This window comes from Garra rufa, chromosome 6 (assembly GCF_049309525.1).
Source record: "Garra rufa chromosome 6, GarRuf1.0, whole genome shotgun sequence".
NCBI lineage: Eukaryota > Metazoa > Chordata > Actinopteri > Cypriniformes > Cyprinidae > Garra > Garra rufa.
In genome coordinates this window covers 10,829,031-10,854,914 of record NC_133366.1, presented here as the reverse complement: position 1 = coordinate 10,854,914, position 25,884 = coordinate 10,829,031, and the positions used below count along the sequence as shown (strand labels likewise).

At 33.2% G+C, this 25,884-nt stretch overlaps 1 protein-coding gene across 8 annotated transcripts in view; it reads right to left on the bottom strand.

Annotated features, from left to right (window-relative positions):
• Positions 1-25,884, bottom strand: part of fam13a (family with sequence similarity 13 member A) — a 72,561-nt gene that overhangs the window by 29,486 nt on the left and 17,191 nt on the right. For 7 of the 8 annotated variants that reach the window (XM_073842043.1, XM_073842048.1, XM_073842044.1 and 4 more), the window contains exons 5-12: positions 22,025-22,172; positions 20,408-20,494; positions 16,846-16,938; positions 15,068-15,160; positions 11,267-11,490; positions 3,885-3,926; positions 689-730; positions 378-533 (exon numbers count right to left, since the gene is read on the bottom strand). In XM_073842043.1, the coding sequence (XP_073698144.1) occupies positions 378-533; positions 689-730; positions 3,885-3,926; positions 11,267-11,490; positions 15,068-15,160; positions 16,846-16,938; positions 20,408-20,494; positions 22,025-22,172 (885 nt within the window). The remainder of the gene's footprint in view (positions 1-377; positions 534-688; positions 731-3,884; positions 3,927-11,266; positions 11,491-15,067; positions 15,161-16,845; positions 16,939-20,407; positions 20,495-22,024; positions 22,173-25,884) is intronic. The other variant, XM_073842045.1, reaches the window with a different exon arrangement.

Sequence of the window (25,884 nt, the reverse complement as noted above, 5' to 3'; positions counted from 1 at the left end):
TCCAGGGTCACATATGTCTTTAATATCACTTTTGATCAGTATAATGGATCCTTGCTAAATAAAAGCAAAAAAATAAATCTTACTGACCCTATTCAATTTAGTGCATTTCTCTGTAAATCAGGTTTATTCCGATCACACACAATGCCATTGAAAGACTTGGTAATTACTGTGGGAGTTGCTGTAGAGATTGGCATCACAAATGTGAATTGCAGTGAAACTGATGAATGGCAAAACATCTTAAGTAACCAAGAAACGTCTAACATTGACTAGAACAAGATTACAAGGCAGTTTACGAGGTACCACAACATTTTGCTGCAGTCGCAGTAGAGACAATAAAGACCATTAATATCTGTATTTCAAGAGAAACCTGCTCCTACCTGAAGTTCTCCTCTTGTTCTCGCAGATGTCTCCTCCTCTCTCGGGCTGTCGTCACTGGAGATGTCGGACCCAAGCCCTCTGAACTCTGACCTGTGTGCATGTGCGAGTTGAAGAGGTGTTGCTCGACTGCTGAGCGAATGGTCTTCTCCAGATAACTGGACGGAGAGAAAAAGAAAAAAAACATGTCAGTGGTCAAATGATGATTGCTTTAATTACATGAACAATGGAGCGCTTCTGTCTATCCAGAAGACTGACTAATCATTTATTAAATGAATTTAATTGTCATGTAAGGCTCTGTATGATCACATACTTTGTTAAATCAGGTCTGCAGTGTCCAGCAGAGATCTGTGAGCTAAAGAAAGAGCGAAACATAATAAAAGAGAGAGAGAATGCTGAATTATGAAGCTTAGCATCAGTTTCATCCAATTGTATAGAACGAGAAAGCAATAACCTGATTTTTAATATTCTGAAAGAAATGAATATAAAGTGTTGGCTAAGGTGTATAATATATATTGACTCTAGGAAGCTACGTTTCATTGTTTTGTTTTTTCTTCTCCCATTGATTTAGTGACCTCATCTAAACATCCAAAACGAAGAAGCAAATACAATTTACCACCAAAAAACAGTTAAATTCTCGTAGACTGGAAAGATGGTTCCAGAAAATGACTCCACAGCAAAAAATAGAAGCATTATCTTTTGTATCCGGAAATAGGCTGAGGGTCCAGACACAACAGTTGTGTCCTTACCAGCAGTGCTCTCAGGGTCAGAGCCAGTTAACTGCTCACAGCTGACTACTTGCTATTTAAACACCATGAGCAAACTATTTTCTTGGCTTTGAGTGGTATCAAAAGGAATGGTTGTTAGATGTAAACGTAGATGATATCAAAGGCTACCGAGAATAGGCCATTGAGGAAAGTTATGCGTTGAGACGGACGACTAAATATGATTTGATGAGGTCTGTCGGTCTTACATAACACAGCGGTCATACGGCATACTCCAAGGCTGAGGATGACAAGACCTGAATGCTGGACTGAGTACAAGCTGACAGTAAAAACTGCTAGTCTGCTAACCTAGGCCTTCCATACAATCATCTTCCAAATTTAGTTCACAGTGGTCAATGAAACATGAGGGAACTAAACTAGCGATGATTAAAAAGGCCAAAATTAAAGATGTGCTTGTTACCTAAAAGATGTTTTTTTTTAAACAATTAAATAGTTTTATTCAGCACGGATCCACTAAATCAATCAAGAGTGACAGTAAAGACATTTATTATGTTATGAAAATTCTAATAAATGCTGTTCTTTTGAACTGTTTTGATTCAAAGAAACCCAAACATATTTCCACAAGAACATGAAGCAGCAGAATAGTTTTAGTAGTAAGTAGTAAGATCAAATTATTTTTTTAACAGTAATGTGTACAATCTCTCTCTCTCTCTCTCTCTCTCTCTCTCTCTCTCTCTCTCTCTCTCTCTCTCAATAGATACAGTTGAAGTCAAAAGTTTACATACACTGCAAAATGTTAAGGATCATACAAAATGCATGTTATTTATTTTATAACATTTACATATACTCCACAAGAGAAAATAATAGTTGAATTTATAAAAATTATATTTAAAATGAATTTTTAAAACATTTTCTTAATACTGTGTTCTTATCTGAATGATCCACAGCTTTTTTTTTTTTTTTGTTTAGTGATAGTTGTTCATGAGTCACTTATTTGTCCTCAACTGGCCGCTGTTCTTCAGAAAAATCCTTCAGGTCTCACAAATTCTTTGGTTTTTCTGCATTTTTGAGTATTTGAATCCTTTCCAACAATGACTGTATGATTTTGAGATCCATCTTTTCACACAAAGGACAACTGAGAGACTCACTTGCAACTGTTACAGAAGTTTCAAACGCTCACCGATGCTCCAGAAGAAAACAAGATGCATTAAAAGCTGGGGGTGAAAACTTTTTGAATTTGAAGATCAGGGTAAATTTAACTTATTGTGTCCTCTGGGAAACATGTAAGTGTCTTTTGTAGCTTCTGAAGGGCGGTACTAAATTTAAAAAAAAGTATATATATATATATAGGCAAAATAAGAAAAATGTACACATCTTCATTCTGTTCAAAAGTTTTCACCCTCAGGCTTTTAATGCATCGTTTTTCTTTCCAAAGCATCAGTTTGAACCTTCTGTAATAGTTGCATCTGAGTCCCTCAGTTGTCCTCAGTTTGAAAAGATGGATCTCAAAATCATACAGTCATAGTTTGGAAGGGTTCAATACACAAAAGTGCTAAAAAACCTAAGAATTTTTGGGATCTGAAGTACTTTTCTGAAGAACAGCAGACAGTTTAACTGTTCAGGACAAACAAGGGACTCATGAACAACTTACTTAACAAACAGAAAAAAAACTGCTGTGGATCATTCAGGTAACAACACAGTATTATAAATGAAGTGTATGTAAACTTTTGAATGGGGTTATTTTTATAAATTCAGCTACTATTTTCTCTAGTTGACTATATGTTAACATCTTTTACGTGAAATATCGTATTCAGGTCAGTACTAAATAAAAAAATAACATGCATGTTGTATGATCCCTCTTATTTTGGTAAAATAAATTAACATTTTGCAGATTCTGCAAGGTGTATGTAAACATTTGACTTGTATAACCTGTTTTCGCAGTAGAAAACTCCAGAACTTTAAAAGAACACTGTTAATAAGAGCTATATTTGCCAGGCTCAAATAATTTTTTTTCACTGACTGACAACTTCTCTGACATGAGGCCAATCAGGCAAACACACTTTAACCATAAACTCTCTCAACAAAAGGTTAAAGGTTCCAGAAAATAGACTTGCAAATTTATTTGCTTGTATTCCTTAATGACAATAAAACAACGTGTACAATAAAACAATAAATATTTGTTTATTAATTTTTATTGTGTCAAAGTCATACGGGTTGGTAATGCCATGTGGGTGAGTACCTATCATTATTGTGTGAACTGCTCCTTTAAGGCTGATATTCACAGCACTAGTGCCAGCGAGTGTGTGAGGGCTGGGTTGGGTAAACTATGTGATGGGAAATGTGTGAAGGGTCAGTTGCTATGGTACGAGAAGGGACCGGAGCTGATGCAATGAGTCAACACATGAAGGAACCGAGAAAACAACCACAGGAGAGGTTTGTTTTGACCTGTTTGCTACCAGATTCATCACGCTCAGACTAAATTCAACCAGAAACCATTAGCACGTGTCCCTGACGTGACGCTAAGAGGATTTCAGTTGTTTGAGTGATCATTTGTGTGTACTATTATGATGATTTGTACGAATAAGATTTGTACTACCACAATTCACCTACTGACGCCGAATGTACAAGAACACAAAGTTGTTGTGACAAATCTGAGGGCGTAAATTGAGACCTTGCTGGAACATTTTGATTGTAAAAAAGGCTATTTATGCCTCAACAATAACATGTTTTTCAGCAAAAGCGGGAAAACAGAAAGAAAGAGTGAGAAAAGCTGAGCGGTCCTACCTAATATAGAAAGGAGATATTGGCCTTTCATCCTCCTGGAGGCTGGGAAAAAAAAAAAAACAAAAAAAACACGTCAAAGAACAGCACAATCTAAACATATGTGGTATTTGCCAGAGTAAACAAAACCGTTTTTTTGAAGCACATGGTTCGAGGGTCTCAGGGTGCCTATTGTTTTGTGAACAATGCACATGTAGTGCCGCTGCTCAGAGCTTTTGTTTGACTTGTCTCCAGTAATTACTACAGCTGGAAAGAACCGTATCCACTCCACATGCTGGACCTCAGCCAACAAAACACAATGAGCTCAGGAGTGCATGTTCCACAGATTCAGATTTGCTGGGAATTAATATCACTGCTGAGAACAAAACAATCCACATCTCCAGGAAACCAGAGGGACTGCATTAATGCCAATAAACAACGGCTAATATAGTAATCATAAGGCCCTGAGAAAAAATAAACAGTGGAGTTTATCACAGTTGATTTGCTTTTTGAGAGGAATATCTGTGGAATGGACTTTAAAATTGTAAAATGGAATGTTAAATGGACATACTACACTACAAAAATAAACAAATAAATACTTCACAAAACAATAATAATGAATAGTTTATTTTTAAATCAATATTTATTCATTTTTGTAGTAAAAATGATCTAAACACCCTTCAAACTAAATACATGTTCATCCAATACAAAATTAAGATAAATAATATTAATCAGTTATTTTTGTTTAGATGTTGTTGTTTTGTTTTTTTACAAAATGATGAGCAACCATCAGGCAAGTGTAAATTTAAAATTAAATCCATATTTTTTCACTTTTGTTGTAAAAATATCTAAACACTTCAAACCAACTATAAATTAAAAACTTGAAACATAAATACATGGCGAAATTAATTTTATTTAAATTTTATTATTATTATTTATTTATTTTTATTTTTATTTTTTTGTACAAAACGATGAGCAACCAGGTACATGCCAATTTTAATGAAATATTGTAGTAAAAATATTTAAAGTAAAAAACTTTAAAGTATTCAAAGTTAATACTAAAAACATGACAAAATAAAAATAAATATATAAATAAAAATAAATATTTTTATTTTACAAAACAATGATGAGCAACCATTAGGTACATGTAAAATTTCATTTAAATACATTTTTTTTTACTTTTTGTATTAAACATATCAAAACATCCTAAAAATACAAAAATAAATAAATACATGACAAAATTAAGGTAAATAAATTGTATTTATTGTATTGTTTTTTCTTACTTTTTAATTTGAATTCATATGTTTCACTTTTTGTAGTAAAAACATGTATAAATTTTTTATATATATATATATATTTTTAAGATATTTTTAAAACAAATATAATCAGATTTTTCAGTTTTTCATACATTTTAAATTTACAAATATAATTTGTAAATTTAAAATCTGAATCACTATTTTTCATTATTTGTAGTAAAAAAAAATCAAAATATCCATTAAACTACCACAAAACCAGTCATAAGGTTAAATTTTACAAAAATGAGCCGAGATACATCTATTTGAAAATCTGGAATCTGAGGGTGCAAAAAAATCAAAATACTGAGAAAATCACCTTTAAAGTTGTCCAAATTAGGTTATTACAAATCAAAAATTACATTTTGATGTATTTACAGTAGGAATTTTACAAAAAATCTTCATGGAACATGATCTTTACTTAATTTCCTAATGATTTTTGGCATAAAATAAAAATAAAAAAATTTGACCCATGCAATGTATTTTTGGCTATTGCTACAAATATACCCCAGCGACTTAAGACTGGTTTTGTGGTCCAGGGTCACAATTTGTCAAAAATAAAAAATAAAGGCAAATAATTTTTTGGATAATACAAACAGATATAGATAACAAAAATATGATATGATTTATGATATGATTTATCTAAATTGATAAAGTATATTAAATAATAAACATCACTTTTTCACATGTGCATTTATGTATTAAGCAGACGCTTTTATCCAAAGTAACTCACATCAATACATTTTAGTTTTTTCTTGTTTTAAGCACAAATTGAGAAAGTTGAGAAAACCTTAATTTAATTAAATGTAAAAAGAGACTTATCTTTAAAATTATTTTATTTATCTAAGATGTTTCAGTTTTTCACTGGAAAACAAGACCTTTGTTTTATGTAGCTGAAAGTTTGTTTCAATCTGACAAAATATTTCACAAATGAATGCAAAGGGCATTAGATTTGTATAACTTTGTCAATGATGGACATTCAAATCCATGGGTGCAAATTCCTTTTATAATCCATTGAACTGCTATGTTTGGATTTGGTGTAAAAAAAAAAACAATTCTGGCAATGTGGAGACGATTGAAAGGTCCGTTCATTGAGTCATTTGGCAAGCACCGTTCAGAAGTATGTGCGACACTGCCATGAACAGTTTTGTAAGATGTGTGGGTGTTAAAATGGAAGGAAATAATCACGGTATTGGCTGCACTGAATCACAACTATCCAATACAAAGGATTTAGGTCCTGTTCACACAGGAATAAAAAAGAAAATCAAACCAAGTCCATTTGGCTCCAAAAATCTGAAGTATCACATGATGTCCGAACAAAGCTTATGTGTGTATCAAGGTGCTTCCCTCTTGTTGTAAAAGTGAAATGCGTAAATAGCCCCCTCACCGTAAAGCCTCCGAAGAATTAGGGTACCGCACGTACCTAAAAAGACATTTCACAAGATTTCTTGGAGAACCGGAGTAGAAGGGAAATATTTTTCCACTTCACTGAAGCTCTTAAGTGGTGTTACACAGTCTAACAACAAGGGTTTTAAAATTATAACCGCCGTCATGTATTTCAAAACGGAAATCCTGCTTAGCCACCACCTCCCTGAGTGAACAACAAGGCCCTTTGACAAAGCTTTTGTTCTGCAGGAAATGATGGAAAAGTACCACTTCGCCACATCAAGAGGAATTTTAATCAGTGCATTAATCTACAGGTTCCTCATTGTAAATGTTTAAATCATTCAAAAATAAATAAACTCCACAGGGTCGTAACACAAACATCACAAGAACTTTTCACCAAATCCATTCTTGAGGTGTATATAACTACAGAAGGAACAGAAGTATGCTGTAATCCTGCTAATATTTGGCATAAAAGGGAGATTGCGGGATTTCTGTTGCTTTCAAGAGCCCACAGGAAAATGCAAGGTCCACATATACAGTTGTTGTCAAAAGTTTACATACACCTTGCAGAATCTGCAAAATGTTAATTATTTGACCGAAATAAGAGGGATCAAATGTTATGTTTTATTTAGTACTGACCTCAATAAGATATTTCACATAAAATAAAATAAATTTACATATAAATTTAGAGAAAATAATAGCTGAATTTATAAAAATGACCCACTTCAAAAGTTTACATACATGGGATTCTTAATACCTGAATGATCCACCTCTGTGTTTTTTCCCTGTTAAACTGTTAAACTGCCCGCTGTTCTTCAGAAAAGTGCTTCAGGTCCCACAAATTCTTTGGTTTTTCAGCATTTTTGTGTATTGTAACCTTTTCCAGCAGTGACTGTATGCTTTTGAGATCCATCTTTTCACACTGAGGACAACTGAGGAACTCATATACAACTATTACAGAAGGTTCAAAGTCTTGCTGATGGTCCAGAAGGAAAAATTATGCATTAAGAGCTGGGGGTCAACACTTTTGGAATTTGAAGATCAGGGTACATTTAACTTAATTTGTCTTCTGGGAAACATGTGAGTGTCTTTTGTAGCTTCTGAAGGGCAGTGCTAAATGAAAAGAATATGATATTTAGGTAAAATAAGAAAATTGTACACTTCTTCATTCTGTTCAAAAGTTTTCACCCCTCAGCTCTTAATGCATTTTTTCCCTTTTGAAGCATCAGTGAGCGTTTGAACCGTCTGTAATAGTTGCATATGAGTCCGTCAGGTGTCCTCAGCGTAAAAAGATGGATCTCAAAATCAAACAGTCATCGTTGGAAAGGGTCCAAAAATGCAGAAAAAACCAAAGAGTTTGTAGGATCTGAAGGATTTCTTTGAAGAACAGCGGTCAGTTTAACTTCAGGACAAACAAGGGACTCATGAACAACTATCACTAACAAAACAGCTGTGGATCATTCAGGTAACAACACTGTGTTAAGAATCAAGCATATGTACATTTTTAAACAGGGTAATTTTTTTATAAATTCAGTCAGTACTAAATAAGAAATAACATGCATTTTGTATGGTTCCTATTATTTTGGTAATCTAATTAACATTTTGCAGATTCTGCAAGGTGTATGTAAACTTTTGACCACAACTGTACATACAAAAAGTGACAGCAAGCTGAAAACACAGGCAGATCAACTGAATACTGTACTGTTTTCTGAAATACTGAAATTACTGACTTGTGGGTTTAAATATTATAATTATAGTTTTCTAAAAGTGATTAAAATCTAAAATGGTACAGTGGAACATTAGCCGAGAAGAAAAGTAGTTTCAGAGGTGGGTCAAGTTATTACATTCCGTTGAGAATTATTGAAGACTGTGTTACATAAGTGTGTCAGACACAGACACTTTCACATCAATTGTTCTTATTGACATACCTATATGCTAAACAAAAATCTAGTTTTGGACAAGTAACTGCATTTTCAAACACGCTGTCCTTGTCTGAAGAACCAATGCCTGAGAAAATGCAAAGCTCACCCAAAATGGAAAATTATGTAATTATTTGACCTTAAAGGAGTAGATTACTTTTTAGAACAAAAATTTACAGATAATGTACTCACCCCCTTGTCATCCAAGATGTTCATGTCTTTCTTTCTTCAGTCATAAAGAAATGATGTTTTTTGAGGAAAACATTTCACGATTTCTCTCCATATAGTGGACTTCTATGGTGCCCCCGAGTTTGAACTTCCAAAATGCAGTTTAAATGCAGCTTCAAAGGGCTCTAAATGACCCCAGCTGAGGAGGAAGGGTCTTGCAAAACGATCGGTTATTTTCTAAAAAAACATTTACAGTTTATATACTTTTTAATCTCTACACAGAGTACACACAGAGCTAGACAACACAAGCATTTGAGGTTAAAAATTATATCAATTGTATTTTTTAATTGTATTTTTAAAAATCTGATTGTTTTGCTAGATAAGACCCTTCTTTCCTCGGCTGTGATCGTTTAGAGCCCTTTGAAACTTCGTTTTGGAAGTTCAAACTCAAGGGCACCATAGAAGTGCATTATATGGAGAGAAATCCTGAAATGTTTTCCTCAAAAAACATAATTTCCTTACGACTGAAGAAAGAAAGGCAAGAACATCTTGGATGACAAGGGGGTGAGTACATTATCTGTACATTTTTGTTCTAAAAAGTAATCTACTCCTTTAATATGTTCTTATACAAACATACATTTACCCTGCAAAACATTTAGTCTTTTAGTAAAAAGACAACTAGCTTACTAAACATGAGTTAACATGTCCTATGTTAATGACTCAGCTTAAAACCTCATAAACTGACTTCGCAAAAGTAGTTTAACATGTGGCACGTACGACTCATCTAAATTCAGCAGAATGGTAGAAACTCATGAGTCACAAGCATCACATTTTCTCTCAGTTTACAACACATATTACAGAGCTATACAAGGACAAGGGTGAAAGGGGAAAATGATAATGTGCTAAAATGTTAAATTTATCACTGTTATAATTAACCGAACTGATAAGAGGACATTTTGAGTGATTGTAAAGTTCACTCACAGAGTTGTCTAACAATGACACTTCCTTTTTAGCATGAAATGTTCATTTTACAGAAGGTTCAGATGCTCACTGATGCTTCAGAAGGAAACACAATGCATTAAGAGCCAGGGGTGAAAACTTTTGAACAGAATGAAGATGTGTTAATTTTCCTTATTTTGCCTAAATATCATATTGTCATTTAGTTCTGTCCTTCAGAAGCTACAGAAGATACTTACATGTTTCCCAGAAGACAAAATTATTTAAATTTACCCTGATCTTTTAATAAAAAAAAGTTTCCTTTTTAGAGTGAAATGTTCATTTTAATGGTCTTAAAATTTCATTAGCCTAAGGGAAATTGCTGAGAATAGGAAAAAGCGTGAAGATCTTTTTATAAGCTCGTTAAATGAACTTAATCAGTGACATGCTCAGGCTCTATCATGAGAACAGCTTTTATCTGCAAGTGAAAATATTGGTAACAGCGAAACTAAAACATATTAAATAAATAAATGAATAACCCACACAGAAGTAGACTGGGCAGCTTAGATAAGAATGTAAGAGTTTTTAATGTTGTGAAACCATGTGCACCTGATCTCGTCTTTTCTAGATTTGTCTGGTTTGAGTCTTCTAAGTTTCTTTGGCATTTCTGTAGCCCTGCAGTAAAGATAAAGGATACAACCTAAAGCCGGCAATTAACCGGACCACATAGGTATAGTTTCACATATAGATAAGATAACATTTCACATGATTATGTTTGTATTGTTATGTACTGTTTTGTTGCTTTACATTTTTACACACAGTACACTTAATATGGGCCATTCTACAGAATTGATGCAAACTGCTGTCCCACAACCAAGAAGGTGGCTGTCCTGATCCCTAACTTCTAAATTTTTGGAATTTTTTTTGTATTTTTTTTTTCCATTGTTGTTTTTATAAAGTACCTTTCTGATTCTTTTAAAAAGTGCAGTTCAAAATATACATATATATATTAGATTTTCTTTGTAAATTAGGTAAATAAAAAAAAAATGTCCTCGCATTTTTCATGTCCCTCCCTCTCATAACTACAAGGCGTGAGTATATAGGTCTCATCATTTTGAGGCAAATGTGTTCAAAAGTGACCGTAAAGACATATATGATGTTACAAAAGATGTTAATAGTAATAATTTTTCTTAGAATGCTTTTTGAAAGATCATGTGACACTGAAGACTGGAGCAATGAAACTGAAAAATCAGCTTTGCATCAAAAAATAATTACATTTTAAAATATATTCAAATAGAAAACAGCTTTTTAAAATTGTAATAGTTTTTCACAATATTGCTGTTTTTGCCGTATTTTTTATCAAAAAATTTTTTTCATGTATTTCAAATAAATGCTGCCATTTTAAACTGTGTTTAAGAACAAATATATTAAATATAAAAATATCACGGTTTCTGCTGAAATATTTAGCAGCATAACTGTTTTCAGCATTGATAATAAAAAATAAATGTTTATTCATAAATGTGTATTTAGCTTTGCATCTCAAAAAATAAATTAGATTTTAAAATATATTTCAATAGAAAATAGTTATTTTAAATTGTAATAATATTTCTCAATATTACTGTTCTTACTGTATTTTTGGAAAAAAGGAATACAGCCTTTGTACGAATTAAAAACAGCAGTAAATGTCCATATGAAGCACACTGACCTGTTGAAGGTCTCCATGGATCTGGCAGGGCTTATGGTCTGAGGGCTCAGGTTCATGCCGTCAACACTTGAGCTGATGCTCTGGTCTGGAGAGTGTAGAGGAAACTGAGCTCTAGCACCCAAGCTCCTGTCTGGAAGATGGGGCAAAAGCCTGGAGACAGGATCTCCGGAGGGAGCTGGATGAGGAAAAGACTTTGGCACAGTCTCTGTCCTTATTTTCTTCACCTGAAAGACAGAAATCAAAATTTAGATTCATTACAAGGACTCTTTTACTGGAGGACACCACGTAACATCCACATGAAGATATATTATATAAAACACAATAACAAGTAAAAGCTATTAATGAAAAGGCTTAGTTGACATTTGTCCTACCTTTCTAACCGATAAAGGCTGAACATGTCGAAAACCAGTTGAATACGTGTAATAGGTAAAAAATCTCATGCGCACATGAGCCCAGTCAAATTCAGATTGATGCATTTCCACTTAATAATGCAGTTGATTAATGCCAATAGATCTTTAACTATACTAAACCACTTGTGTGTAACAGGCCAATATCTCACAGCGAAGTGGAAGAGATGACCAAATTGAACTCACAAAGCTAAATGAGAACTTGAAACAAAGTCACGTAACACAGAGACTACAACAGGATTAGATTGATCTTTAACGCATTTAGTCCTGAAGGCACAGACGGTCAGTAGGTAATGGCTTTGACTGCGGTAAAGAGGGCGCTATCGATCGCGGCCCACATGGGACCCATTTAAGGCACAGTAACTAAGCGAGATCTGGACGTCGATATGCTAATGTGTTAATGATGCAAACAGCACCGGAAAATCATTGTTTCATTGAGTTCTGCATTAAACGCTTTCAACTGACTGTTTATAGAAGGGTCGAAGTACTAACGTCACAGTGGTGTGATCTTTAAGATATTAGACTTAGTTAAAAGGGTACCTAAATGTGAAAATTAGAAGTTTCAGTTCATCCCACAAACCTATCATATGGCTTTAGAAGTTTTACAGGCTACTTTTATGGCTTTTTTGCACCTATTACCCATTTACTTACAGTATTGTTTAAACATTTGGGATTGGTAAGATTTATGTTTTTGAACAAAAAGCCTCTAATGCTTACCAAGGCTGCATTAAAAAAAAAAACTGCAAAAACAGCCATATTGTGAAATATTATTACAATTTAAAATAGAAGTTTTTTATTAGAATGTATTTTAAAATATAATTTATTTCTGTGATGCAAAGCTTCAGCATCATTACTGCAGTCTTCAGTGTCACATGATCCTTCAGAGATCATTCTAATATGATGATTTGCTGCTCAATAAACATTTATTTTTATTATTATTGTTGAAAACAGTTATGCTGCTTAATATTTCAACAGAAACCATGATATTTTTATATATCATAGATTTATTTGTAAATAAACAAAGTTCAAAAGAGCAGCATTATTTAAAATAAATAAAAATATTTGACCAATGCTGCATTTTGTGATAAAAAAAATACAGCAAAAACAGCAATATTGTGAAATATTATTACAATTTAAAATAGCTGTTTTCTATTAGAATGTATTTTAAAATATAATTTATTCCTGTGATGCAAAGCTAAATTTTCTGCATCATTACTCCAAGTCTTCAGTGTCACATGAACCAACAGAAATCATTGTAATATACTGATTTGCTGCTCAACAAACATTTATTTTTATTATTAATGTTGAAAACAGTTATGCTGCTTAATATTTGAGCAGAAACCATGATATTTTATATTTAATATTTATATTTTTTATTTAACCTTAATTAAACAGAAAGCAGCATTTTTTTAAATAAATAAAAATATTTGACCAAGGCTGCATTTTTTTATAAAAAAAATACAGCAAAAACAGCAATATTGTGAAATATTATTGCAATTTAAAATAGCTGTTTTCTATATAAATATATATTTTAAAATCTAATTTATTCCTGTGATGCAAAGCTGAATTTCAGCATCATTTCTCCAGTCTTTAGTGTCACATGATTCTTTCATTCTAATTTGATGATTTGATGCTGAAAAAATAATATTTACTTAATATTTTAGCGAAAACCATAGCCGCTTTTCCACCATCGTGCCGAACCGTTCTTAGAACGGTCGGGTACAGTTCCAGTTGTGTTTCCACCTGAGCCTGGTACGGCACGGAACGATTACAAACCGTTCTCGGCCCGGAATTCTCGGCACGGTTAGACAACCGTGCTGAACCGGGCTGATAAAATGCGTTTGCATGGCGTCGCCACTCTGTTGCCTGGCTACCAGTTTCTCTATGGCAAAGCGGGAGCGCAGTAAACAGATACGGTAAATATAAATACAAATGGCTGAGACACTTTGGTCTGTGGATGAAACATTTGCTCTAATATTGATATTTGGCAAGAAAGAAAAATTCAACAACAGCTGGAGGGTGCAAAGAGAAACGAAAAAGTTTTTTTTAATTATAGTGCAGTGTCTTGCAGAGAAGGGCATTAAGAAAAGTTTCAAAACAGTGCCGGGAAAAAATTAAAAAAACTCAAACATACATATCAAGTCCAAAAGGAAAATAACAGTAGAAGCGGGGCTTGCATTACCAAGGCAACGACTGACGCATTTGTATTTACATTCCAAATAGTTCCGTTATCTGCACCGCAGTGGAAAATCAAACCGTATCCGTGCCGACTGGCCCGAATCGGCACGGAACAGAACGGTTACGCATTGAGAACGGTTCGGCCCGATAGTGGAAAAGCGGCTCATGATATTTTTATATTTCATACATTTATTTGTAAATAAACAAAGTTCAAAAGAGCAGCATTATTTAAAATAAATAAAAATATTTGACCAATGCTGCATTTTTTGATAAAAAAAATACAGCAAAAACAGCAATATTGTGAAATATTATTACAATTTAAAATAGCTGTTTTCTATTAGAATGTATTTTAAAATATAATTTATTCCTGTGATGCAAAGCAAAATTTTCTGCATCATTACTCCAGTCTTCAGTGTCACATGAACCAACAGAAATCATTGTAATATACTGATTTGCTGCTCAACAAACATTTATTTTTATTATTAATGTTGAAAACGGTTATGCTGCTTAATATTTGAGCAGAAACCATGATATTTTATATTTAATATTTATATTTTTTTATTTAACCTTAATTAAACAGAAAGCAGCATTTTTTTAAATAAATAAAAATATTTGACCAAGGCTGCATTTAAAAAAAAAAAAAAAATACAGCAAAAACAGCAATATTGTGAAATATTTTTTGCAATTTAAAATAGCTGTTTTCTATATAAATATATATTTTAAAATCTAATTTATTCCTGTGATGCTGAATTTTCAGCATCATTTGTCCAGTCTTTAGTGTCACATGATTCTTTAGAAATCATTCTAATTTGATGATTTGCTGCTGAAAAAATTATATTTACTTAATATTTTAGCAAAAACCATGATATTTTTATATTGAATATATCGAAAGTTGAAAAGAGCAGCATTTATTTGAAATAAATACAAATATTTTGTCACATTATAATGTTTTTACTTTTGTGTATATTTTGTTCTTGCTGAATAAATGTAGTAATTTCTTTTTAAAAATAAATAAAGCTAACTGACCTAAATCTTGGTAAAAAAGTGGTGTATATTATCTTAAAGAGGATGGCCACATTCTGAAAAAAAATGTACTTTTTGTGTTAAACAGAAGACAAAGTCTTACGGGTTTTTGTTATTTTTGGTCAACCATTCTAATAAAGTACACAAAAAAACCTTTTTCTGCTCTTTGCTGAAACCTTGCAGCATTTCTTACCTTCTTTTTTCTCGGTGTGGGTATAGGATTGTCTGGACTAGACTCGCTTTCTCTTGACGTGTCTGTATTGTCAACTGGCGTGCATTGAGTGATCTGACAAAAACACAGAAAGGTCAGTCAACAATCTTAAAGTGATAGTTTTAATAAACAATACATTCTGTGTTTATAGTAAACGTCCCGAATAACAGAACCAAATCGCACTAGAAGTTTTCTGTATAACATGTGAGTGGTGCTTTTCTACTGGGTTTGTTTGCCAACTTTAACACCCTCCAGATTTAGAAACAAGCCGCATGATTTGAGGTATCAGAGTTTAATAAACCAGAGTTTCATATGGTTTTTTTCCCAAGGCTGCCCAGATCTAGAAGTTTCTCTGTCCTGACCTTTCATTGGCAGAAAGTCTTCCACAAACAAACCTGACTCCCTAGTTACATTTCAACAGAGACTTATAACACACCTACAAGATTCACCTCCTCGTTGATAATCAATCGCATCGACCGAACAGTGAACAAACTCAAAACACTCAAAACTAATCATGTAAGCATAAATAGAGCTTATATCCTCAAATAATGATAGTGATAGTTCCTTTGCAACCAAAGATGCTGTACATTTGATTTTTGTAACCTCTTCGAAGCTTCTAGACACCTAAGACCATCCCAATACAAAGATCAAGTATACGTAAGACAAATAGGTTCTCTGTAACTTTTGACCCGTGTTCAGTGAAGGTTAATGATAAGCAAGTCATTTCCTTCATGATTCTGTGATTGTGTGTGAGCTATTGATCAGAGCAATAAAAAACAAATCATAAAACTTAAGGACAAGTACAATGGAATCCTCCAAAACAAGGAAATTCTCAAGTTTTGAGAGATAACAAGTATTCCACTTGATAAATAAAAGAAATGCACATCTTCTCTTTCGAACCTGTTAAACTATCACTCCAACATAATCAGCACAGATGTCAACAGATGTCCCATGTATAAAGTTCTGTTTGTTTATGCTGGTTTTCCCAAATCAAAATGTGGTAATCCGAGCATGCGCTACGTGTTAAACCGAAAGATTTCATTGACCCCTTATGCAATTGGAAACGTCTCCGCTGTAGGAAGTGGTCTTATTTTTCATGAAAGCCACATCGTGTATTTTTTTCCATCAGCAATTCTCAGCCTGTTTACGACATCACTTCGCCGATTAGGCGGTTCTCCCACAGGCCTTATCTGGTCAAACTCGGTTTGATCAGCACCACATGTCTATGTAAACAGAGGACTTTCAATAGCTTTGGGTTTCAAAGATAACACAAAAACACAGCATAAGCCGGTGTGTGTTAAGACCTTTCTCGGCTGAGATATTTCTGGAAGATGGCGAAATATTTCAGATTTATGAATGTGAAGACTGTACCTTCCAGGAATTCACAATGAGGATCTAAACTTAACTTACTTCTGGTTAACAGAATGAAGCTGGATAGAGAATTCACACGAAAAGCACTTGATTATACCATGGAAAGCACTATAATTGCACCATGTTACTTTACTGACACTGTAATCCTGTAATCCATTTCATTGATTTGTAACTTGTGAATTGGCTTTGTAATTTACAACAGCTCCAGAAGTAGGAAGTGATTTTTTATTTTTTATTATATGAAGTAGATGATCTACAATTTATGGCTTAACAGTCCTATTTTGTGGGTGATAATAATATTAAGAGCTAGTAAATCAATCAAATTCTGTCTCTAAAATTTATATTGATACTTAAATATATAATATTTAGCTAATGTGGGTGATTCTTGCCTTCTTTTTTCTTGGTGTTGGTATAGGGTTCTCTGGACTTGACTCCTTGTCTCCTGAATAATCTGCATTTTCAACTGATGTGAATTGAGTGACCTAAAAAAAGACAGTGATTAATCATATTATTTCAACATACAATCCATTATTGAATTTTTTTAAAAAGAAATTCAGCAAGAATGCATTAAAGGGCATTATACGTCTGTCTGTATCTGTGAAGCTTCAGCTCAAAATACCCCACAGAGCATTTATTTTATCATTTTGAACATGTTCATTTTGATTTTAAAGCCATATCAGTTTATACTTCTTATATCTGAACACATCCGAAGCTTGTGCACAGAAATCGTCTGTCACATGGCATGTGAGTACTAAACTAAGTTCTCTTTCATGCCTTCACAACTGAGAGACTTATATGCAACTAATACAGAAGGTTCAAATGCTCACAGATGCCCCAGAAGTAAAAAAAAAAAAAAACATGCATTAAGAGCCTTGTTTTGTCTAAATATCTTTTTTTTTTTTTTAGTTTTCACCCCTGGCTCTTAATGCATTGTTTTTCCTTCTGGAGCATCAGTGAGGGTTTGAACCTTCTGTAATAGTTTCAAATGGGTCCCTCAGTTGTCCTCAGTGTGAAAAGATGGATCTCAAAAATCATACAGTCATTTTTGGAAAGGGTTCAAATAAACAAAAATGCTGAAAAAAAACCAAAGAATTTGTGAGACCTGAAGGATTTTTCTGAAGAACAGCAGGCAGTTTAACTGTTCAGGACAAACAAGGGACTCATGAACAACTATCACTAAACAAAAACAGCTGTGGATCATTCAGGTAACAACACAGTATTAAGAATCAAGGAGATGTAAACTTTTGAACGGGGTCATTTTTGTAAATTCAACTATTATTTTCTCTTGTGGACTATTATGTAAACATCTAAATGTCTTATTCAGGTCAGTACTAAATAAACAATAACATGCATTTTGGATGATCCCTCTTATTTTGGTAAAATAATTAACATTTTGCAGATTCTTTACAATAGAAAACAGTTATTTTATGCAGCCTTGATGAGCAAAACAATCCTTTTGAACAGTAGTGTACTTGGAAAAACTTGACTCCCTAGTGGGCAAGTAGTACCATTATACAAGGTTGTTTAATCTACAGAAACAATATTTTTGTTATCAAAACATCATGCCAGTCATTTAAGAGGGTCATGGTTCACACCGCTTCATAGAGAGAACATACACAAACATGAGACCCAGCCCGTCTCCTGCAGAGACGTAAACACTACACCGTGCGGTTCTGAACACGTACGCATGACCACCGTCATATGCAACTGACATCATTCAATTAGGAGGGAAAATTCAATTCAATTCATTTGACAGAAAACAGAACTCTCCTTCTTTGTGCATTTCACATCCGGTGTGTAAGAGTAATCTTGATTAACTTGATTACAATATGCCTGCTTGTGCAATTTATCAAGAGAGAAAACACATAACTAAAAGATTTTAGATATTTATTGACTTAGTGTTTATCAAAAGGTGTACTTGGCACGAGCTACTGTAGATATATTCTTCATCTTTCACTCAGTGTTGTTCCTCAGTGCATGAGCAAACACATCCTGTAGTCCACAAAAACACCTTTTGTGTTCCTCAGGGGTGTAACTTTAATACCCATCGGAAAGACAAATACATCACTAGCCAGGGCCTTTAACTGGAATTAAGGTCACAAGAATCTGATCCAAAGTCAGCATGATGTGAATACCAAGAAGTTTAATCGACAGTTTTATGTCCCACCCCCACCTGCTCTAAAGTCTAGAAGTGATGAAATTAAGCAATGCAAATGACTGCAATACTGGACTGCAATAATTTATCAGAACAGATTTAGAGAGATTTAGCAGTTGATGGACTGGAGTGGTGTGGATTATTGTGATGTTTTTATCAGCTGTTTGGACTCTCATTCTGAAAGCACCCATTCACTGTAGAGGATCCATTGGTGAGCAAGCGATGTAATGCTACATTTCTCTCTGTTCTAAAGAAGAAACAAATTCATCTACAGTTGAAGTCAAAAGTTTAAAATGTTAATTATTTTACAAAAATAAGAGGGATCATTCAAAATGCATGTTATTTTTTATTTAGTACTGACCTGAATAAGATATTTCACATAAAAGATGTTCATATATAGTCCATAAGAGAAAATAATAGTTGAATTTATAAAAATGACCCTGTTCAAAAGTTTACATACACTTGATTCTTAATACCGTGTTGTGACCTGAATGATCCACAGCTGAGTTTTTTGTTTCGTTCGTTTTTTGTTTGTCCTGAACAGTTAAACTGGCCGTTGTTCTTCAAAAAAATCCTTAAAGTCCCACAGATTATTTGTTTTTGTTTGTTTTTTTAGCATTTTTGTGTATTTGAGCCCTTTCCCACAGTATAATTTTGAGATCCATCTTTTCACACTGAGGACAACTGAGGGACTCATATGCAACTATTAAAGAAGGTTCAAAAGCTCACTGATGCTCCAGAAGGAAAAACCATACATTTAGAGCCAAGGGGGGTGAAAACTTTTGAACCGAATGAAGACGTGTATATTTTTCTTATTTTGCCTAAATATAATATACTTGCCTATATATAATTAATTTCCATTAAGTACTGCCCTTCAGAAGATACTTACATGTTTTCCAGAAGACAAAATAAGTTAAATTTACCCTGATCTTTAAATTCAAAAAGTTTTCACCCCTCAGCTCCTAATGCATTGTTTTTCCTTCTGAAGCATCAGTGAGTTTGAACCTTCTGTAATAGTCCCTCAGTTGTCCTCAGCGTGAAAAGATGGGTCTCAAAATCATACAGTCATTGTTGGAAAGGGTTCAAATACACACAAAAAAAAAAAAAAAACCTGAAGGATTTTTCTGATAAACAGCGTCCAGTTTACTGTTCAGGTTGATAGTGATAGTTCAGTTGAACTATCACTAAACAAACAAACAAACAAACAAACAAAAAAACACCTGTGGATCATACAGGTAACAACACAGTATTAAGAATCAAGTGTATGTAAACTTTTGAACTGGATCATTTTTATAAATTAAACTATAATTTTTTTATGTGGACTATATGTTAACATCTCTTATGTGAAATATCTTATTCAGGTGAGTACTAAATAAAAAATAACATGCATTTTGTTTGATCCCTCTTATTTTGGTAAAATAATTAACATTTTGCAGATTCTGCAAGGTGTATGTAAACTTTTGACTTAAACTGTAGACCTTGGATGGCCTGAGGGTAAATAAACTTTCAACAAATTTTTGTTTTCCCTTAAAAAATAGCCTTTGACTGACTTAAGATCTACATCATTTGGATTAAACCCAAAGCTGAGTCTTGTGATTGTACCTTTCACCTCAGGGTGAGTCGTGTTATTGGACTGTTGCTGTTTTTGAAATGCTATGTCACTGGAATTTGACATGGACTGTGGAAAAAAAACCACACTGACTCTGTGTACCATAGCAGGTTGATAATACAGGCATACACACATCTACAGATACACACACACACACACACACACACACATATACTTTCTCCCGTACCTTCATCTTCTTGACATGTGGAGCGTGTGCCTTAGAAACAGGAGTGAAAGGGGACGTCTCTATGTTTTCAGTGTTTGTGTTGGCCTCCTGGGAACAAAACATTACGCTCAGGGATTCACATGAGATCACCTGAACCCACTGACTACAGCAACAAAGCATCAGCGCACATGACTGATGCATTCAGTAGACAACACAATTTCATGTGACAACTGAAGCTAAAGTGCAAATGCAGAAAAGCAGACATTGTTGATGGTGGCATAACAGAGATAGCATGATGACGTCTTTAAGTTTTGGCGAGTCGGTGCAAACAGCAACAAAGCAAGGTCACGGAGAAACAATGTCTGCTCATGTGACCACTAGGCTGGAGAAGGAGAAAATGGCATGTTTTGGCTTTTGAAGGATGCGTTTACACACATAGGCTTGCTTGTTTTGGTTGGTCTGCACTTTTGAAGGCATTTGATATAATTTTAAGACATAACAGTATGTTTTAAAGGGATAGTTCACCCAAAAATGAAAATTCTTCACATCAAATTAATTACTTACCCTCATGTCGTTCCAAACACATAAAACCTTTGCTCATCTTCAAAACACAAATTAAGATATTTTTTAAGAGCTTTCTGACCCTGCATAGACAGCAATGCAACCGACACGTTCAAGGCACAGAAAGGTAGTAAGGACATTGCTAAAATAGTCCATGTGACATCAGTGGTTTAACCTCAATGTTATGAAGCTACGAGAATTTGTAAGCAAAGAATACAAAGATTTCATAACATTACAATTGAACCACTGATGTCACATGGACTCTTTTAACAATGTTCTTACTGCCTTTCTGGGCCTTGAACATGTCAGTTGCATTGCTGTCTATGCAGGGCCAGAAAGCTCTCGGATTTCATCAAAAATATTTTAATTTGTGTTCTCAAGATAAATTAAGGTCTAACAGGTTTGAAACGACATCTAACCAAATAAATAAAGAGGTTGGGTAAATGTTGCAAGCCAAATTCAAACTCGAATTGCTCGCATGAGCACCATGACTTTTTGGACCAGTGTTGTTATTACTAAGGCACCTAAAATAAAACTGGTTTGGACCTAAATTTTGGTTTGTTTGCATGTAATATTATTACACTCCAAAAAGGGCATATCTTACTTAGTATTTTTGTCTTGTTTGTAGTCAAAACATCTAAAAATTCTGAAATTAAGATGCATTTACTAGATAAGCAAAATGACATAAGATATTTAGTCTGGTTTTCAGGGGGAAAAAACTAAATTAAGTGCAGTTTGCCTAAAATAAGTGAAATTATCTGCCAGTGGGGTAAGTAAAATATTCTTGTTTTAAGATTATTTTACTTACCCCACTGGCAGATAATTTTAATAAAAAAACTAAATTAAGTGCAGTTTGCTAAAAAACAAGATTCAAAATCTTATGTCATTTTGCTTATCTATTAAAAGCATCTTAATTTAAGAATTTTTAGATATTTTGTCTAGAAACAAGATGAAAATACTAAGAAAGATAAGCCACTTTTTGCAGTGTATATGCCCCAATTTAAGGACTATTAGTACTATTATACTGGGTGAAGTGCAGGTGAAGTGGCAGTTCAAATGTGTTTTGTCAACACTCACTTGGACAATGATGAGGTTTGAAGGCTTTTCTTCAGTCTGTCTTTCCTCCACCACAGACTCAAGGATGGCGCTGTAGTTCTGGATGAGCTTGGCCATAATGTTGTTACAGATATTCTGCTCCCGTATACCGTCAAAACCAGATGACACACTGCAGAACAAAACACACACACACACACACACACACACACACACACACACACACACACACACACACACACACACACACACACACACACACACACACGTGGTGAAAACAAAGATCAAGTGTCGCCACATTACATGATAAAACCAGGAACAACATTACTCCTTTTTGTGGTTCTTTTCAGTAATAAATCATGATATATCAATCATTTGAGCAATATAAATAATGCAATAAAAAAATATATATATGTGTACTTGGACCACAAAACCAGTCTTAAGTAGCACGGGTATATTTGTAGCAATAGCCAAAAATACACTGTAAGAGTCAAAATTATTGATATTACTTTTACACCAAAAATCATTAGGATATTAAGTAAAAATCATGTTCCATGAAAATATTTTGTAAATTTCCTATCATAAATATGTCAAAACGTAATTTTTAATTAGTAATATGCATAGCTAAGATCTTCATTTGAACAACTTTAAAGTCGATTTTCTCAATATTTAGATTTTTTTGCACCCTCAGATTCCAGATTTTCAAATAGTTGTATCTCGGCCAAATATTGTCCTGTCCTAGCAAACCTTTCAGAGGTTTTGTGGTCCATGGTCACATATTATTAAATAAAGCTTAATTAATCAAGCAATAAGAATGATTAAAAATAAATTTTTACAATATGAAAATGCAAAAACAAAATTATGACATTGTCAAAATGTTATCATTTTGACATTTAATGTCACAATATTTTACTTAATTTTGGGATAATTAATTTTAATTTTGGCATAATTGTAAGTTGTTATGGCATTGCGAAAATGGGCTCCCATCTAGATTCTTTTAGGCATTTTACTTAAACAAAAAAAAAAAAAAAAAAAAAAAAAAAAAAGAGAGAGAGAGAAGAAGACGAAGAAGTAAAATTCCTATATGGAACAAAAGTGCCAGGAAAGTTATATGGATTATATATTTCCCAAACATAAGACAAATAATAAAATATCATGCTTTTTAAAATTTTAACAGTCCTGTGATATGACAAATTAACATTTTATATAACCTCAATGAATATTAAGTCATAAAAAGAAATAAATCAAGAATAAAACAAAAATCTGATAAAATGTCATTATTGGATCAAGGTAACATTTTAGAGTCAAATTCAATTTGCTGTCATGCAGATAAAAGGTTAAAATAAGATATTTTTTGTAAACTAAATATTCTCTCAGTGTGTGAGGCCACATTGAGATACTGTGCCATGATAGAGAGTCATAAAAAGTACAGTAAATTCTGCTACTGTATAGGGTCACCAAGTGCTCATCTGACAGCTGTATTTGCTGTTTAATTATTTCTGACAAAAAGAGCACGCTGTACTGGGAAGAAGAGAAGTTTGTGCCTAAAACAGGCAACAGTTTTGTCACTTCCACTTCACTGAGCTGAGGTTACACACACCGCAAATGCACAGACGCTAAGGTGTCAAACGCACATGTTGTGGTGACAGGGATTCCCTGAAACTGAGCGGCTGATGTATTATTAGGAGTTGCGTTCATATTGCAACAGCTGGCAACCTACTTACAAGTCACTCTAAGAAGGAACAAATTAAACCATATTTAAAAATGCGTTGACATACAAGACTCGTGTTTTTGTGAAATCACATTACTTTATGTCCAGCCTCCTAATATTAAAGGGTGTTGTGTGTCTTAAATCTGGATATAGTTAGTTATGTAGGAGGTTCACATCTGTATGCTTTGCTTTGTAGGGGCAGATGGGATCTCCAATTATCTTGGGCTGTTTTTTCTGAGAGCCTATTCACTTGTGAATAATCAGTGCTTCCGTGCCTGAAAATAACAACCAAGTAATTTATGACCACAGAAAGTATGTAAGTGATATTTGTGTTAGAGCTGACATTGAGCAAAGAATTCCATCTGGACTTTAGCCCCCTCTATTGCCAGGATAGCAAGACATTAGACAAAACATGTTTTTTTTGTTTTGTTTTAATGACATAATGACAATTTAAATCATCAAGGTTTTAGGTTAAAATCTTTAGGTATATAGTAATTAAAATCATGCTTTGGTAAACCATAATTACGAAAAAATACTGAGATTAATGAGATAGTGTCAATTATGATAACGGACGTCAAAATTATGACATAGAATTCACAAAATCACAAATGTGTGACAAAAAAAATGTAAAAAAAATTGTCATAATTTAGACTTTTTATGTCACAATTATGACTTAGGGCATAATCGTAGCTTATTATAACACTTTTCTTGTGCATTTTACTTAAAAAAAATAAAAAAAAGTAAATTAAAAAATTTAAATTCCTGGAAGAGGAAAAGTAAAATCCCTAGAAAATGATAAAGGATTATATATTTCCACAACGTAAGAAAAATAATACAGTATATATATATATATATATATATATATATATATATATATATATATATATATATATATATATATATAATATCACGCTTTTTAAAATGTACACAGTCCTGTGACATGACAAATTAATATTTTATATAACCTCAATTATTAATATTAAGCCATAAATATTGCAAATGAATTGCATAGAATAATAAACAAACAAAATGTGATGTCAACTACCCTGTAAAAAATTATTAAATGTTAAACATTAAATATATATACAGTATGCATAAACAAATAAACATAATATTTGTGTTCATTTTGAAGTGACAGTGAAAAAAATATTTTAGGCACTGAAACTACGCTCTACAGCAGGGCTATTCAATTAGATCCATTTGAGGGCCGGATTATCGAACTGGAAATTTGAAGCGGGCCAAGGGGATGGGGGCCGTCCCGATTTTTTTCTAGGGGGCCTGTACAATTACATTGAAATGCATATTCAGTAAAATGAACTAATATTACCAACACCAACATCTATAAAAGGTTAAGGTGCTGTCTGTCAATCAATTAAAAAAAAAAAAAAAATCACACATTTTTTTGTAATTAATCATGAATAATCGCATATTTATATATTTATACTGTCATAATTTCACAATGAACCTCCAAATTAAGGTAGAAACAACAAAGTATTTTTAAATATGTGTTTAATAGCATCTTTTTACCAAGTAGCCTATTATTAATGAAGTATTGATATCAATATTGCTACTGGTGTCTCTATTAAATGAATTTTCTCTCAGTTTTACATATTATGTCCATTCAACATTACAGTAGAATTGAAAGCTCAACATTTAATAGGCTCTGAAATATATAACAGCTTTTAATTTAGGTGATTTTAAAACAATCTTTACATAAACTATAAATTGTATATGCATAAAATATACAGATTATTATTGCCATACACTGGTTATAATCGTTATTTTATGTTTTTAATTTTACATTAGTGTTTGTTTACCACAGTATATTTACCAGTATATTTTGTCCATCAAAATAACATTCAAATTGGATCAAAAGAGCTTTAAAGTGTTTAAAATGGTTTTGCAAAATGCTAGAAAGTCATTGAAAAGTGCTTGAATTTATCTCTCAAAAGGTTGAACAAACCCTGAAATTAATACTGTAATAACATTCGACTTTGCTTAAATTGGTGTGACTTCTGGTTGTTTGACCTACATCAGCGCTGTTAATAACAGAATTCTGAGCAGAATTTGAATGATTCTCACTGATCTTTCAGCAACCTTAATTCATTCTGGGCGAAATCAAACACTTTTCACTGGATCTCGCAGCACTGTGCAGTAACAGTGTCGCGAAATC